The sequence below is a fragment of the Scophthalmus maximus genome, chromosome 22 (genome assembly GCF_022379125.1).
Source record: "Scophthalmus maximus strain ysfricsl-2021 chromosome 22, ASM2237912v1, whole genome shotgun sequence".
Classification (NCBI taxonomy): Eukaryota; Metazoa; Chordata; class Actinopteri; order Pleuronectiformes; family Scophthalmidae; genus Scophthalmus; species Scophthalmus maximus.
The window spans coordinates 10,021,673-10,039,176 of NC_061536.1; the positions used below are offsets into that span (position 1 = coordinate 10,021,673).

At 43.3% G+C, this 17,504-nt stretch overlaps 1 protein-coding gene across 2 annotated transcripts in view; it reads left to right on the forward strand.

The window, feature by feature from the left end:
- Positions 1 to 2,487: 2,487 nt before the first annotated feature.
- Positions 2,488 to 17,504, forward strand: part of nedd9 (neural precursor cell expressed, developmentally down-regulated 9) — a 33,585-nt gene continuing 18,568 nt past the window's right edge. The window contains exons 1-2 of one of the 2 annotated variants that reach the window (XM_035620701.2): positions 5,622 to 5,750; positions 5,850 to 5,882. In XM_035620701.2, the coding sequence (XP_035476594.2) occupies positions 5,871 to 5,882 (12 nt within the window). In that variant the 5' untranslated portion in view covers positions 5,622 to 5,750; positions 5,850 to 5,870. Of the gene's footprint in view, positions 2,643 to 5,621; positions 5,751 to 5,849; positions 5,883 to 17,504 lie in introns of those variants that run through there. The other variant, XM_035620702.2, reaches the window with a different exon arrangement.

Genomic DNA, 17,504 nt, shown 5'->3' on the forward strand with positions numbered 1-17,504 from the left:
TGAGTGCTGACTGTGGAGTTATAGGCAACAAGAAGGGTGGTGGTGTAGGGGAGGGTGGGGGGTTGGTCCCATAAATCTGCCTGGCCTGGTTTGCGAGAGTTGGAGGGACAAACTTTCACAGGGAGCAGTGAGGGGCCGCCTCGGCTCGCCCCGCACACAGGAGCTGTTGTCAGGCTTTTTCCTCCACCGCCGCCGACACCTCCTCCTCCTCCTCCACCTCCTCCACCTCCTGCTTCTGTCCATCCAGTGAAACCTGCAGCGAGGATCCCTGCTCCGGGCAACAGAGCCCTGTGATCTCCACTTATGGAAGACGTATGGCGGCTCTGGCCTCCGTGAAACCCGGGGGTCAGATCTGCATGGGGCACTTATGTAACCCAAACATCACAGGCACCTGGCGGAGATGAAAGACGGGCGGCTCGTTTTCCACTCGCTATTTCCGCGCTGAAATGTCCCATAATAACACCTACAGGACCTGTGCACCCATAAGGACTGGAGGCCTCTTCTGCTCGTGTAATACTGTTGGTATGAGCGCACAAATACTGTGGCCGGGGTGGCAGTTGTCATGGCAACCGTGACTCCCCGCTCTTCCTTTTGGCCGCTGAGATATCCAAGTGAGAATTTTGGGCTGCAGCTCAGGCTCATGGGCACAATATTTTGCAAGAGTCTCTCCAAAGTCTTTGATTTTACGATTCCAGGCTCACGGTCCAAAGCCCGTGGTGCATGCGCCTTTAGGGCGATTCCAAATCCACAATTGCTTTGTTTAACTGCGGAATCTTTTTTTTTTTTTTTTGCTTTGCCACGGCAATAGTTCAAAAGGGTTGTTCTTCTATGGTCTCAGAATTAATCATGGGCCTGTTTTGGGCGTAACGTGCAATAAAGCAAATAAGCGTGACATCTCCCATTCCGCTTTAAAAGCCAGGTGCCCTCGCACCTTGACAGATTGCTACAGTCAGGGGCGGATATGCCGAGTGGTAAGAGACAAAGCTCCGCCGGAGTGGGAAACAGTTTCACTTTGCACTCGAGCAGACTATCTGTGTGTGTAACAGGCAGAGTGTATGGATGTTGTGCACATTTCTGTGTTGATAATGTCCCCTTAAAATAACGCGCTACTGGCTTTAGATTGGGCTTTTCTTGGTCAAAAGTGTAAGGCTGGCTGCACCTCATTTCACGGCCAAAACGCCCACGGGTGCTCAGATGGCCGCAACTGCATGTGCTGTTTACAGGACGAAAAGACAGACACTCGGGTTTGGGGTAGGGCTAAGGTTAGATTGACCGGGTGTAAGATAGGGTCCTATATATCTGTCGTTTCTACCTAGGATGAGCTGGCAAGACAGAAATGACACTGGAGACCAAAGACTGATGGACTCATTCAATCCACCAGATGTTCTGAAGGGGGGATAAACAACCTTTTTGGCTTATTTCAGGCTGTGTTCTTTTTTCTAAGGGGCTGATACAAACAAATGGGAAAATGAGTCGTGTTTGTCAGAGGAAACAGGTGCTGGCGTGCTCATAATCACATGCCATACACAGAAAATAAATCCCCCCCAGTACCCACTTGTGGCCCAGAGAATGGGCTCCAGCTGGGCTCGGTGTACATTACACAAACGTGTGTTTTGAGAGCCGTTACGAGAGGCATTCGACTGAGGATATGACTGTTCACGGGGGACAATGGGAGCCAATGGGGTCCATGCGATCGTGATAAATGAGCTGACACAAATTAGAGCATTCGGAAACACACGAGAGGCAGGCTAATTACAGGAGATGTTTGCCACTTAAAAGACGGCAAGGGCACAGAAAACAGTCTCTGAAACAAACAGGCAGGCCCCAAGGACGGACTATGAGAAAATGGGCCTGAACAGAAAATGTGGCACCACTCTCCGCCTTTATATGATATGACACCCAGACACAAAGGAAAGTTTTTTTTTTAAAGTTGTTGTGTCTGTTCTAGTTCATTTTTACTTTTTCCGGAACTTTTCCAGAAGGGATGTATGTGTGAACGCAAATGTCTGCAAATGGAAAATGTCCAGACATTTTGTGGAAACAGCTCCCGCTCATTTTGTGTTGTTTGATACAAACTCTATGACTTTGAAACAAGATATATTTCCACTTACAGAACAATACATGTGCAAAAAAGGGAAAGAGGCTCGAAAGATACAAAAAGACAACATTTATGTGTAAAACGTGACATATTGAAAAAATATGACTAAAAAGTGAATGTTTTAGTCAAAGATCAAGCTGTGTACAGTAAATGTACCTTTCACTTTCAGCGTGCAGAACGTTTAAGTGAATGGGACTGTGAATTTTTGTTCCTTGACACTAAACATTAATATTAACAATCACTTTAAATGGCTTTTTAATGGCTGACAAAAGGGCCTGACAAAACTTCTCTTTCCATGTTTATAGCTTTCGATATAAAGATTATATTTCTTAGCAGTTCAGATCAGTTACCAGAGTGTGATGACTGTGACCATGCAGGGACGGGCTTTGTGGATCAAAGGTGTGAGCGGAGTGCTGCAGAGCGAAGGAGGCTCTGACAGCTCGACAGAGATCAGCCCGGGTGTTTCTCGTCACCTCTCTTAGATACTGAACTGAGTGTACGGAGGTGACAACTCGGCTATAACATCTGCATCGTCTTCAGCCAGGTAATTCTGTCATTCTTTGTCTTGCATGTTCAACTTCTCTATATGTTAATAGTGATTGAGCATAAAATCCCAACATAACATCTATGTTGCAGCAGCTCTGGGGTTTTTTTGTTTGTGGTGGAAAGTAACAAAATAGTGTTCATTTTTCATTTGCAAACGTTACACCTTTACTGCGATCTTACAGTACTTTTATGAAACAACTTCAAAAATCAAGCTTTTATCTGCTGAATATATGATCAGCTTATGAAATGTGGTTTAAACAGCTCAGCAGACTATGCGACATTGCACCACCTGCAGCAGCTACGGTACACTTTAAAACTTTCCTTAAAGAACATGTTAATTTTTGCAACCTTGAGTGTTTTAATTGTGGTACTTACTGTAAGTGCATGTTGCTCCTAATACCTCTGGGTTATGGGAGTATTTGCAAATTGTCACACTTCTATACTTAGTGAAATTATCTCTCTCACCACTGTCAAGATGAGACAGACAGACTTAAATTATCTTTGTATGTGGTCTTTGTGCTTGGTGGTTATAACTAAAGCTGCACTAATTGGTGGTTGGTTATTTTAAAAATCATATTTGATGCATTTATTTGTTCATACTCACAGCAGGATGACTGTGTTCGGTATAGAAAGGTGTAAAAGCTGTGTCAGTGGGTGTTGCAGTTTCCTGCTGAACCAACAGAAACATTTCTGTGCACAGAAAAAAATCACACTTCCTTCACCCTCGGGTGTGAGGCTACTTCTCAGAAAAAGCAGCGACGCTTTTTTCCTCCGTCACATAACTCAACAAGAACGTCCTGATATGTATTCAGAGAAACTATATTTCCAACTATATTTATTTACCAGCAAAATGTCACTAGATGGGGTAATGTGAGATATTAGCATATTCATGACATCATCACTTTGTATTTGCATTCGACCTAGTGTCAGCGGGTTTCAACCCTCTCTCTGTCTGTTTCCTTCTCTCTTTCTCTCTGTCCTCACATACACAGTATTTTGATATATCCGATTTAACAATATTAATTTAATTTAATACTCATCCAGCTGTTCTCATTTGCATGTTTTTTTCTGTTTCTGCAGACTGACGACAGATTGAAATAGTGAAATAAGTGAAATATGTCCCATTAAGACATGTAAACCTGCGGTCACTTCCAAGTCACATCCAAGCTGCTCGTCGTCTGATGAAATCACAACAAACATGAGTCAAAGATGACGTTTGTGTGGTGGTTTCAGCTTTATTCACTTAAAAATGATCATAGGCGGGTGTGTCTGTGGAGGGAAAGGCACTAGTGACTCTGTATTATGGAAAGTAAATCACTTAAATGAGACATATTGTGCTCATATTCAAGTTTAATCATTTTGATTTATATTATTACTCTAATGTTCAATAAACACATCAGTTTTGTCACACTGTCCATTCCTGCTGCTCCTCTTTCCAGCCTCTGTCTGAAACACTTGGGCTGTGTCCGAAATCACCCACTCATTCACTATCCCCTAGTCACTATAAAGGGAATTCGTTGTAGTGGGCTATATAGTGCACTCACCAGCTACGATTTCAGACACTACTTGAGTCGCGACGGTAATTAAGTTTTTGTCGTAGGATTATGATGTAACCACAACGACCCGGTCGGTGGACGATCCTATTATATTTAAGATATTTTATATTTATCTCTGTGTCTATTTTCACCAATATTCAATGTTTTTTGACAAGAATTAGGCGAAATAGAGCAAGAAGACAGAGAAGGCTGAGACGTGTTGCTGCTGCGAGACGCGGTCGAGCTCGCGCTGCACCGCCGTCGTCTCGTCTCTTCCCCCCGCCGTTTATCGGCACAGCGAGTGCAATGCATCATGGGATATATTGCTCGGTTAGTGAACATTGGATGTCTACTACTTTTCACGATGCATTCTGGGATACATTCAGAGCACTATATAGGGTATATGAAATCTAGGGGGTGATTTCAGACACCACTACAAAATGGAGAAGGCACTATATAGTGCACTATATAGTAGTTAGGGGGTGATTTCGGACACAGCCTTGGTTTTAGCTCCTGTCTCTTTAAGGCCCTTCCCTCCCAAAGAAGCCACGTTTGCTCTGATTGGCCAGCTGGCCCTCTTTTTTTTTGTGATTGGTTAACCGCTTCCTGCGCGTTTAGGAAGTGTTGGCCTCGGCTCTCACTTTTACCTGGCTTTATTTGGGGGCGTGTCCATAAGGCGTACCTTATGCACGTCCATCCATTGTTACATCACAATGTTAAGGAAGCATCGGCCAGACCACTGACGGCTTGTTTCAGGAGTGTTTTCTGTCAGGGAGACTTTGGGCTGTTTAACTTGTTACCTTTTACATACACAAAAAAACCCCGTTACCTTTTAAGGGGACTGAAAAGTTGGTAAATCTAGCGACAAAAGCGCCAAGTCGGTTGTGTCCCTTGGTCATTTTGTGTCTCTCTCTGGTCTCGTTGGGCGTTATGCATCTCGTGGTCATTTTTGTTTCTCCTTGTGGAGGTTATGCCTTTCCTACATGGTCATTTTGTGTGTGTGTGTCTCTCTGGTCTCTTTGTGCTCATTTTATGTCTTACTATCTGTTTGTGGTTATATTGTCTCTCTCTCTCCCTCTGTGATATTTTTCCCATGGGGCCTGTTTCTGTTGCTCTCTCAGTGATCCATCAATCTAACACAAAGAAGAGTAAAAAAAAAAAAAAAAAGTCCGTAAATATCATCTTATTCACTATATTTCATGCTCGACAGCGCCTTTGAAATAAAACAACTTAAATTTATTGTAAAACATGATTTTCCAACAAAAAGAAAACCTACACATGATTTAATGCGCTGTCGTATGCGGTGACAATGACGTCACTTTTGCAACAGAGGAGGAGGGTGAAGATATATGGAGGGGGGCGGGGACAAACGGTTTCTCCAGACCAATCAGCGGCGGCTCATGCAAATGAGCCGAGGACGGTCAGTGTGACGACGGGCGACCCGGGCTCGAGGAGCAGAGAGTCGACAGCGTCGGTCCGGGTGTGTGTGTGTGTGTGTGTGAGAGAGAGAGTGTGTATTCCACCGTGTGTGAAGGTCGGTGTCTGGATGGACGGTTAACCGCGCAGAGAAAGTATAAAAGCAGCCCCGGTCCTCCTCTCCTTCAGATGTGTCGCTCCTTGGTGCGATAAAAGCGGATATTTCTCACTTTTTTTGTCTTCTTTCCCTGGAGTCGCGGAGAAGAGGCAGCAAGATGAAATACAAAGTAAGTGGATCCGTCACAGGTTGGACCGCTTCTCTCCGTCTCCTGTGGGTTCTTTAAATTCATTGTTGTATACGTTTGCTGGGGGCGGGGGGGGGGGGGGGGGGGGGGGGGTCGACGTGGTGGCTTTTGTTTCCGACACTTCTTCTCCACTTTGTTTGTTTGCTGGTAGTGAACTTATTTAGATCAATGCTCCCAGGGGGTTAAGATGAGGATGATGATGATGATGATGATGACGATGAGAAGAGGATGCTGCCTCTTCTCGTCGCATCTGTCTGGTTGACACGTGTGAACGTGTGTTTTAAGTGAGTGGATGTGAAAGTATCAGCTCAATGCTTCCACAGGGGCGTGAAAAGAGTTTAAATGCAACCAACACCTTGCCCCTGTGGACCCCCCCCCCCCCCCCCCTCCGTTTTGTCTATAAAATGGTCAAGTAAATACTAAAAGCCCAGTTACAAGTTCCCACTTCATGCGTCTTGTTTTGTCCGACCAACGGTCCAGAACCCAAAGATGATTCACTATGACGAAGAATAACTTTTGAAAGTTGGAAACCAGAAAATCTTTTGGTGTATTTGATGTTTGTTTTGGAGCAGAGATCAGGTGTAGCAGATGTGGACATAATCTTCTGTCATGGTATAAGTACAGATCAGTAACATATGATATTGATTCAATTGGAAAAACAAGCAAGTATGTATTGAATTATACACCCAGAACATGGAAAATGCTTGATGACGGCTTGAGCTAACAACTGTTTTTAAACTTTCTATTAATCCACCGATCGTTTTCTGGGTCAATGGATTCATTGATTGGCCCACTGAATGTTGGCCAACGTCCCAGATATCCGAAAATGGCTGAAAACCCAAATATATTTATTTTCAAGTTTTGCATAAAGAAATGTACGTAACATGAGTTGTCAGCTACCAGAATGTTAATTTCCTGTTCATTCACTAATCAATGAATCTCGCGGACCCCGGATCTCAGCTCCTAGCAGCATCTGGGGGAACGTTGTGCCAAAAGAATTTGCGACAAGATGTTTGTGTTGTACCAAATTGAAATCTCTGTCTTTTGTCCCAAACCATTAGCTCCGTCCTTTTTGGTCCGAGTACTGACTCACCGTTAAAGGGAAGCAGTTCTTCTCCCGTGCGGAATTATGCAAAGTGTGATGATTCAGGGGGTTTGAGTAAAGTGGGTTCGCTTCTCAACGGGCCATTTCCTGCGTTGTGAAGTTTGCCAGAGTTTTGGCTCAGACTCTAGACTTGACATAGCTCAAGCTGTAAGATGTGTAATGTGGGTCTCTCTTCCCTCGGCGGCTGCCGGGCCTTGTGTCGGGGTTGGGCTGTGATTGGAGGGTGTGCACACACACTGAATCATCTGCGTCATGGCTCCTAACTGACTCATTGTTCGGTCTAGTACACAGTTCACAGAACCAGGGCAAGATGGTGGAGGTGTGGACGTGAGGCCAGTGAGTGAGCGTATAGCGAGGCAGCATTTTTTGACTGTAATCATCGTGAGACGATTGATCAGTGGATGTTCATAACATGTGGTCTTGTCTGCAGGTTGTGGATCTGTATAGTTCTGTAACCTCTCTGACGTAGAACCTCATCTCTCCGTCTTTGTCAGTCACTTAAACATTCAGGCAAAACAAGGAAGTGCGTGGAAACCTTGCACTCCGTGCTCTTTGCTTATCATAAACACATCTGCATTATGTAACACCGCCAGAGGAAAGGAGGGTGGCGGGCAAGCAAGGTGGGTAACCAGGCAGCGAACACCGCCTCGTCATGACACACTTTGCAGCACGACTCTGTTTGTCAAGTCACATGCGTTTCTTGGATCCTTGTTCAGAAGCTGTTAAAGTTTACAGTGTCGCAGTTTACGACGTCCCCGCTGCTGTTTTTTTTTCTTCTCTTGGTCCCAGCAGTGATTAATTATTCACAGCTATATTAAGCGCTAAACTTTCCACGCGGAGTGGTAATGTTTAAACAGAAACTTTTAACGAGGTCGCCCCGGCGTCGGCTGCCCCCTTCACGTCACATGTCCCATGAGGTGAGATGCTGCGGTCCGACCAGACGCTGCCCTCCACCTCCTCCTCCTCCTCCTCCTCCATGACATCAGAGATGGTTTCCAACAGGTGTTCAGGTGTGAATGCAGAGCTTTTCTTCCATAGGTCACCTAATGCGTATAATCCCCATGATGGGTCCGGGCCCGGCACACAGACGGATCTCTGGCAGCGCTAGTGACGCCCAGGGATTTATGAGAAGAAGCGGCCTGGAAGATAAATAAAGGAAGAGATGATGCCTGATGTGGTTTAAAGGAATAGTTTGTAAAAAAAATAGGGGGGGGAAGAGCCGTCTTGTTGACTAGTAGAGAGTTAGATGTGTAGCAGCAGTCTACCGCTATGCAAACAAAACAAAATCAACCTCCCAGCACCTCCAAATTCATGAATAAACATTTTATATCTTGTTTGTTTAATCTGTACAGCTCAAATGTAAAAACAGCTGTGTGTTAAATATAAGGCTACAGCTTAGCAGTCGGGTAGCGTAGCATAGCAGGAAGAACAAGGAGTCAAAACATTTCCTTCTTTAGATTTGGTTTTTCTATTTATTAAAACAAACTAAATGTAATGTGTGTTAATCATTGAGCTCGAAAGGAGTCAGGTTAGCAATTTTCCTGTATTTATGCTAAGCTAGGCTAACCAGCTGCTGGGTGTAGCTTCATACTTAAAGTACAGACGTGAGAGTGGTATCCAACTTCTCATCTCACTCTCTGCCTGCAATTTTCGCCACCTTTTGAACAGAGCCAGGCTAGCAAACATCCCTCCGTCTTGATGCTAAGCTAACCGACAGCATGCCCCGATATCATATTTAAAGTACAGAGAACGCGAGAATATGTCAAACTTTTCATCAAATCAGTTTGACCGATGCAGAATTCCTGAGGCCGATACTTTAGTTTATGATATATCCACTGAAAGTCATTATTTAAAACATAAACAGACAACGTCAACAACAATGTAGAGACCGATCACAGAGATTTGTGACTAAAACACATACTTAGCAAAAATCTACTCAGTGCAACTTTTCTGGTTAAAGAAATGAAATATACCTTAAACCTCAGTTGGTTCTTCTGTCCAGCACCTTCTTGTCTTGTTTGCACTGATACCAATATATCTGCTTTAAGCTGATATTGGCCAATTTGTCAGTCTAGCTCGAAATGCACATTTCCGGTAAAGTCAAACTGTTTCTTTAAAGTGTTGTGACACAAATTTACCAGGGGAAAAATGACTAAGAAAAGCCTCTTGCGTACTTTCCCGATCCAGAGACTTCCACAACCTTTCAAGTCATTCCTCAGTAGCTGACGTAACCGTTGCAGAAATAGCTTCACAACCGCAGCGAGGAGTGATTAGGTGAACCCACACACTGGCCAATATGTGTCTTTTCTTCAGCATTTCTTCTTCTTTCTTTTTTTTTCATGGGTTCAGGTTCCAGGCACTGGTCCAAAAGCAAAGGGAGGAGAGCAGACATTGTTCTGAGAGGGAGGAGGAGGAGGAGGAGGATCTGTAACGCTGAAAGAGGCTACAGAAAATGAAAGAGAGAGGAAGTTGTGGGGGGAACAAGAGGGCAAACAGAGTTGGGTGTATTGTGGGGGAGGGGGCGGGAGTTGGGAGGTCTGGGGGGCGCCCCGTGAGAATGAGAGCAACCCGGGCGATCGGGCATGGGAAGGTTGTGCACATGATTGTTTCAAGGTGCCTCTTAACATAGTTGATGACTGAGTGTTGCAGCAGGTTCGGTTCTTCTCCGTGCTTGTTTGGTTGTGCAGGGCGGCGGCGGCGTTGTGCAGAAAGAGACATTTGTATTCCCCTGAAAAAAAAAGAAAAAAAGATTTTAATCAGAGAAAAACACAAAAACTCCTATTTGTTTCCTCTGTGTGGAAGTTTTACACCTTTTTACGTCTTTCTATCGTGTCATATTTTAGACTTAATTCAACACAGACCCCTTCATTATTGCCCTGCCCGTTAAAAAAGTAGTGGTATTATCACGCTGTGACCTTGTGTGGTTTTTTTTTTCTTTTCTTCTTCTGTTCCTTTGCCGCGACATTGCTCCCGTGCAAGATTTCCAGTGAGCGTGAAGAGCTTCTCCCCTAGCCAGAATGAATGAATAGCAGTCCACTCCACCCCCCCCCCCCCGCCCCAAACCCCACCGCTCGCTGTGCCCTCGCACCGTGAGCACAACCATTAACCATTTTTTCAAACCGTCTGCGGGGACACAGACTACATTGTGTGTTACTTTTATCCAGAGAGAGAGTGAGAGTCTATCCAACGTCTGCAACAATGCATATAATCATTTTCATGTTTGACCTTTGGCGGAAATAATTCTCACCATCCCCACCCACCCCTGTCTTTCGTGCTGGGGAATGCCAACTATTTTGCAGGGTCATCTCTCAAGTCCCAGTGAACCGCCGGGTTTGACCCTTTGATAATGTGTTGAGACTTTCAGCCAATAAACCAATATGTTTGTAATTTTTCTTGCAGAAATGCCAAATGTTCTCTGGTTTCACCTTCCATCAATATGATAAATATTCATTGTCATATACAAAAGTGAACTAACTTTGTGTTTTGGACTGTTTGAATTGACAAAACAATGAATTTGAAGACTCAAAAACATACGTCCCTTGAAGTGCTGAAGCAGTTTGTTGACTCAACTGTATTTGACAACTTATTTTGTAAAGCGATTTATAATTTAAATATCTTTCATTGTGAAAAATTCCAAATTCTATCTTGTTCCAGCTTCTGGGATGTCAAGATAATCATTTTTTCTCTCAGTTTAAGAATTTAAATATCTTTGGGTTGTAGACCTTTTTTTTCATCACCTGTGGTTCTAGGAATTTTTGTCAGGCCTTTTATGGAGTAAACAACTAGTCTGTTTATTAAGACAAATCTCACCAAATCAAATGCAATTTAAAAATACTCATCAGCTGCAGCCCTAATCATAAATAAAAATTAGAATAAAGAAATTACAAAATCATCAGTAGATTTTCTCAACCGTATTAAAGTGTTCAACATGGGGGAATCTTTCCCTCTAATAAACAAGAGAGGCTCCTCTAATGTCAGCCTTCATCTTTCAAAAGGGAGAAGATGGCAGCCTCAGTTGTTTGTTCTTCTAGTGTCTGTGAGATCCTCGCGTAGCGTGAAATCGTGTGGACACGGGGGTGAATCTCCATCTCATTGGCTATTCCTATATGTAAAACCATTCAATGTGGCCCCGCGGAGATACCATGAAACATATTTCACATCTCAGCTCTTGCCCCGTGGAGGGATTAGCTCCCGTCTCTGGGGGTTACCACGATTGCACTCATGTACCCTCGTTTGGCATCGGTGCCAGGCTTGGAAATAATCCACATCGTCTCTGCTCCAACAAGCCTGAGCGCTTGTTGGCCGAGGTCCCGCGAGTGGCATCCGTGCTGTCGTCTTCTTGAGTTTGCGATGCTTTTTCGACCCCTGTAGTTGCAGTAAATCGTCTTTTTTTTAAAGTCATAGGTCAGTGTCAGCAACCAGACAAAGCCCTTCGAGCTGGCAAGGATTCAACAGCGTGTACATATGTGTCTTCAGTTTGAAGGACAGTTTCTCTTCTAGTGAGCATTTTGCTTTAATATGCATTTTTGAAGGTTTGTACCTTCAATAGCTCAGTCATTTATAAAGTTATTGATATTAAACCACCTCTTATATGTCCCTGACATCCTCTCAAATCTTTTAAAGCTGTTAGTTTATGAAAAAAGCCAAAGTAAAAGCCATAGCATCACAATTAGTGAGCATTTTTCTTTAATATGCATATTTGAAGGTTTGTATCTTCAATAGCTCAGTCATTTATGAAGTTATTGACATCAAACCACCTCTTATATATCCGTGACATCCTCTCTCAGCTTTCACAGCTGTTAGGTTGTGAAAAAAACCTGAGCAAATTTCAAAACATCCATATCAGTGAGCATTTTGCTTTATTTTGCATATTTGAAGGTTTGTACCTTCAATAGCTCAGTCTTTTATAAAGTTATTGACGTTAAACTACCTCTTATATGTCCGTGACATCCTCTCAAATCTTTCACAGCTGTTAGTTTGTGAAAAAAGCCAAAGGAAATGCCAAAGCATCAAAATTAGTGAGCAATTTGCTTTAATATGCATATTTGAAGGTTTGTATCTTCAATAGCTCAGTCATTTATGAAGTTATTGACTTCAAACCACCTCTTATATGTCCGTGACATCCTCTCACATCTTTCAAAGCTGTTAGTTTGTGAAAAAAGCCAAAGGAAATGCCAAATCATCGTTATTAGTGAGCATTTTGCTTTAATATGCATATTTGAAGGTTTGTATCTTCAATAGCTCAGTCACAATGTGCTTCCCCCAGCAGCCCGTCCACTTAACAGAATTCAATACACTTTTTTTAAGAGTGTACCTTCAGTGTGGCTTTCACATCTAATAATGGGTTGCACATAGCTGTCAGCACCAGAGCGAGGGAGTCCGAGATGTGAAATGATAAGACTCGGTCGGTCGCGGCCACGATCTCTTTGGTTTCTGCGGGAGGCAGGAAATGCTGCAGGCTAAGGAGTGGGACGCAGACAAGAGGAGGGCATCATGTCGAGTTACCTTGTAGTTTATGTGACAGTAAAAAAATAAAACCTCTGTGATGAATGGGCAGAGTGAGGAGGAGGTGACGGAGTGCCGTCATTTTACTAGAGCCCAGTCGATGTGTTGGACGGCTGAAAATATGGGAGGCTTTCATGGAGATATCAGTATCTGCGTTTATGTTTTCCAATAACGCAGATACTACTTACGTTAAAAATACTCATAAAGATGTTTATTTTCTTAATTCAAGTTCTACACATTTGGTTGTATTTGTGTTTTCCTCTTATTTAGAGTTATTTATGATGAAGTTTGTGGGTAAACAGTGAAATATAAAGCTTCAATTACTGTTATTGTATAATTGTTAACTCCCTAATATCGTTATCAGCATTGGCCCCGAAAACTCCATATCTGCCGTGCTATACATTTTACCGGAAGAATATCTCAAATCACTTCCTGTGAGTTTATCAAAGTGGCTGACAGTTGTTTTCTGCTCAGATCACTTTTGTTCGTTTTCCTGCTGTAATAAGGTTGCTAAGCTTAGGTAAGTTACAATCCCAACACAGTACCTAAACAATACTTTTAGCCTTACTTTAAGCGACATATAGTATACGTGAAAAAATCTGGGGGGGGTTTTCAACCAAAGAAGCCTGACTTCTCAAATTAAGTTATTTTAGTCGGTAGAACTCTCGAAGTCACTGAGGCTGTAACGATTCTGGAACCTGAAATGACTCTGATGCTGATGAAAACTTTAAAAGCTGTTGATTCTTAGCAAATTCCTGCATTTCTAAAAGGCATGTTTGTCCACGGTTTCATGGTTTTCGGACATTCATTACATCAGTGATGAGGATAGTGAAATGTTATAGCTGCATGTTTTGAGTAACCTCTACCGTGTTTTCCTCCGTGTTGACAGACGCTGCTGCAACTGTCAAACTCGTGTGTTGACACCTGGACCAAACTACAAATGTTAACTTCCTGTTGTTCTCAGAACACGTGCACTCGTGCCTTTCACCTCGCACAGTATCTTTGCCTCTCCTTCTGATCCCAAAAAATATATTATATTTATCATATTTTGGTGGGGGAAAGTTCCCTAACATAAAGTTATCAAAAAGTATATCACAAGTAATATATTTACTTGTTCAAGAAAAACTATCACCTGTTTTTGAGTACTACAATATGCTACCAAGACTTAATGCACTCTCTGGTCTGACTAGGCCTTTACATTCAAAACATTTGTTATCATTGGCTAATCATTTGGTCTATAAAACTAAAACTTATAAAAAGCTAATTTATTACTTATTATATAAGTAATAAAAGACAGAATAATACTGATGATAATAATAATAATGGTAAGATAAAATCTTATTATCTTTGTATCTTAAGATGTAAGATAAGATGAAAATATAAAGTAATAGAATAAAATGTGTATATACAAAATAAATGTACAATAATAAAATAAGACTACTCAGTACAAAGTCATAATAACATTGAAGGGCTGAATACAGTTTTACACAAATATTTGAGTTACTATAATGTTAATAAAAAAAGCAGTATTACAGGAACTCTGAAAAGAGCTGGGGTTTGATCACAAGCTGTTAAAAATAGCTCAAATTTACTTATACCATTTTTGTTTAAAGGGAAACTCCAGGGTTATGACCCACATTCACTGACTAAACAAGAATATCTAATGTCTCAATCTCCGATGTTCTGAGCCTCGGTGGTTTGTCGCAGCTCGCACTGTGGGTGAGACACAACACGGCAACATATCCTGTTGAAGAGACCGTTGCTATGCTGCTGCTGCTGCTGTTAAAGTGCGCTACAGCTCGTGAATCACAAATGAGAGAGAGGGGGGAAGGTGGTGGTGGGTGTCATATTTACCCTGAGGAAACAATAGTCTTTTTATGCAGAGTTACAGAATGAATGGAGCCTTTTTCTATCACTTTGGAGGAGCTTGGTGTGCTTTGTCCTGACGTCTGCTGTTGAATGAAAACACAATGTGTGTAATTAAACAATAGTTAGTCACAAAACAAGGACAAACGAGGACTCTAAACACTGCCGGAAGAATTATGAAATAGCCGATCAATGGACTACAAGGCTAACATAGGCTATTCATTGATTACAGTTAGCTATTAACAACTCTCTCGGTGTTACTGTGGCGTAAATAGGTATCGATCTACAGCTGCTCACATAAGATATCGATGATTGTGAATGTGTTGAATCCATACGTATAAATTCCAACACGACAGCTCCCAAAAGTGAAGCCATATCGTCTGGATCGCCCCCTGGTGGCTGGGTAGAGTATATGTCATTAACCCCCCTCTTTCATGTTAGCGGATTGGACATGGGCCAAACTAAAGCGTTAAAAAACACATTCAATTATTTTTTTCCCCAAAGATGGTTGCTGTCCTTTTTAGGTGTTATCACACTGACTTATGTTTTAGTTTTATTTCCATTAAGTCTGGTTTTAATTAGTTAGTCGATGCTCTAAAAATGACATGATTGACAGCTGAGACTGAGTGCGATTGGTTGAGTCAGGCGCAAGATGGCCGCACTCATATCCGGGCTATTTTGGCTTCATTTCTGGAGGAAGTGAAGACGAGTCGTCCATCTTTATTTACAGTCCAGGCTTGGATCCTGTTGTGCCGAGGCTCAAAATGAAAGCTCTGAACTCGCGACAAGACTTTTTCCGAAACAGAGAAGGTAAAATTTTCACTGAGGCTGCTGTGTAATTATGTTAATACATGGCCACTGGCAGGGCTTATGAAGAGGCTGTAATCAGAGGGTCAGCCTTCCTAAGAACTGTCCAAATGAAGAAATTACCGTGTACGCTGAGCTCTGAACCACTTCCCATGAGGCTTTCCTACCCGGAGCCCTTCGCACGGCCCATTTACTTGAACTGGCTCTCACCCGCAGCAGGCCGCACTCTAAGGAAAGACTTGTAAAAGTCATCAGGTCCTCATTACCGTCATTACTATAATTATTTTCTATATTTAACCATGTGAAATGAGGCCAAATGAGTGTGTATGAGCCACCCCGGGACACGTGTTACAGTAGTACGGCCCTAACTTTCACACCGGCTGCAGAGGTACCGTGCGTTGGTCTCGCAGTCGGAGCGTACCACTCTTCTCTTTTTTTTTGGGAGCATGCTGAGTTTGTTTGGGTTGAAAACATCCTCGTCTCTTTTGAAAGCAGGACTGGTCCCGTTGCCGTGGAGACGCGGGTTTGTGCTATGCGGTGTGGTGGTGCTTTTGGCCGCAGTAGCTGGGGAATTTGAGCATTTGCAAAGCCACCTTCATTATTATTAGATTGATGTGTGCCCCAGAGAGCCAGAGCCAAAACCACCCAGAGAGCTCTTACTGAAAGCAAAGGTGGGGCGGCAGGCGGTGAAGTTACGTAAGGGAGTTTTTGACTGGTCAGCGCAGGCTCCCCACACAACTGAGAGGACGTTTGTGCTGTTTGTGTTCAGGCGAGACGCTAGTGGGAAAAAAAAATGGCCTTGTTGATGTAGAGATGTGTGAGTCATGAGAGGGATTCAGAGTGTGTGTGTGTGTGTGGGGGGGGGGAGGGGGGGGGGCTCAGACAGCAGGGTCCCCAGGGTGGAAATCGGGCTCCAGGTGCGAATGTGCACAGCTCAGCTTTGCACGATTCTTCGCTTTCTAACGACAAAAGCATACGGAGCCTTGAGAGATTCTGGAAGCCAAATATTGCCAGGGACAGTGTGAGACCTCTAGGAAAACATCAGAGAAATGATCAGCGATAATATTGATAATACATTAATTTAGTCCTTTAGTTTTAAAGCAAGAAAAGCAGAAAAACGGCCAAACATTATTGTTGTTCCTGTTGCCTCTGATATGGACTATACGTACCAAAAAACACAACTGAGTTGGAAATCTTCTAAATTTTGTTTGACATTTCATGTTTATCATAATCGAAACGATGATCTGTACTCGGGGGGCAGGTAAACTGCAATAATTCGATCTATAAATCGGAACAACTGTGAAAAATAGCAGACCTGTAAGTCCTGTAGATCTGGTTAAAGAGAAATAGGGTAAAACTAATCAAAACAAAGGAAGAGACACATTAAGAAAAACCACAGTAAACTTCAGCATGAAAGTATAAACAGAAAATTTGAAGGATCAGCCTCTGAAATAAAGCAGAGAGAGAGAAAAAACATGAATGTCTTCAAAGTGAGATCTTGTTTTTTTTACCGTCTAACCCACTAAAGCTCCGAGGTCAGGAGCAGACACACAACATGCTGAGATGAGGAAGCAGCCTCGCTGACTTATGACAGATAACTTCCTGGAAGCTCGTGCTCATCTGTGGATGAAGCAGAAGGGCCCCACCTTCCTCCTCCTCCTCCTCCTCCTCCTCCTGCCTGCCGACTGACAAATGACAAACACTTGGGTTTATAGGAGGATCAGTGGCGGGGCGATGGAGTCACCGTGTTGTGAGTAACCGGTGTTTGTGCCAGAGAAGTGACGCCCCGGTTTAATCGTCCGTTCCACCTGCCGCGATTACAGCCGACTGACAAACAAAATCATGCGGACGGGAGCCGAGTCTTCCCCAACGTCTGCATCACTTCAAAAAGATCCGCATGTCGCCGCCGGTCACGGTCAGCTGACGAGCTGTTTGCTCAGTGTGATTAAAGCTGATGTTTTTGTGTTTCCCATGACCCTTCTTTCATCACGTTTGTAATCTGCCCAGGATCCTCGGTGAACATCCCGGTGCCATGAATCTACATTGGTCTCTATTTTTAACCACAAGCTCAGGCCGAATGAAAAACTGAGCCACAGTGACAACAAGGTATAAATGTGTGAAAACGTGTCGAGCTGTTCCCTTTCGGGATCTTTGCGGTCAACGGACTCACCACAACAGATGATTCTGTACGTGTTCGCTCGTGTCGCGGTGCAGCTTGTGCCTCCTGTCAAGGTCGTATTAAATCCTACTTCGAATTTGGCATCGGTGTTGTGACTGCTGCAGCATTTGGCAACTGTCGTCAATGAGAGCTGCAGTGAATT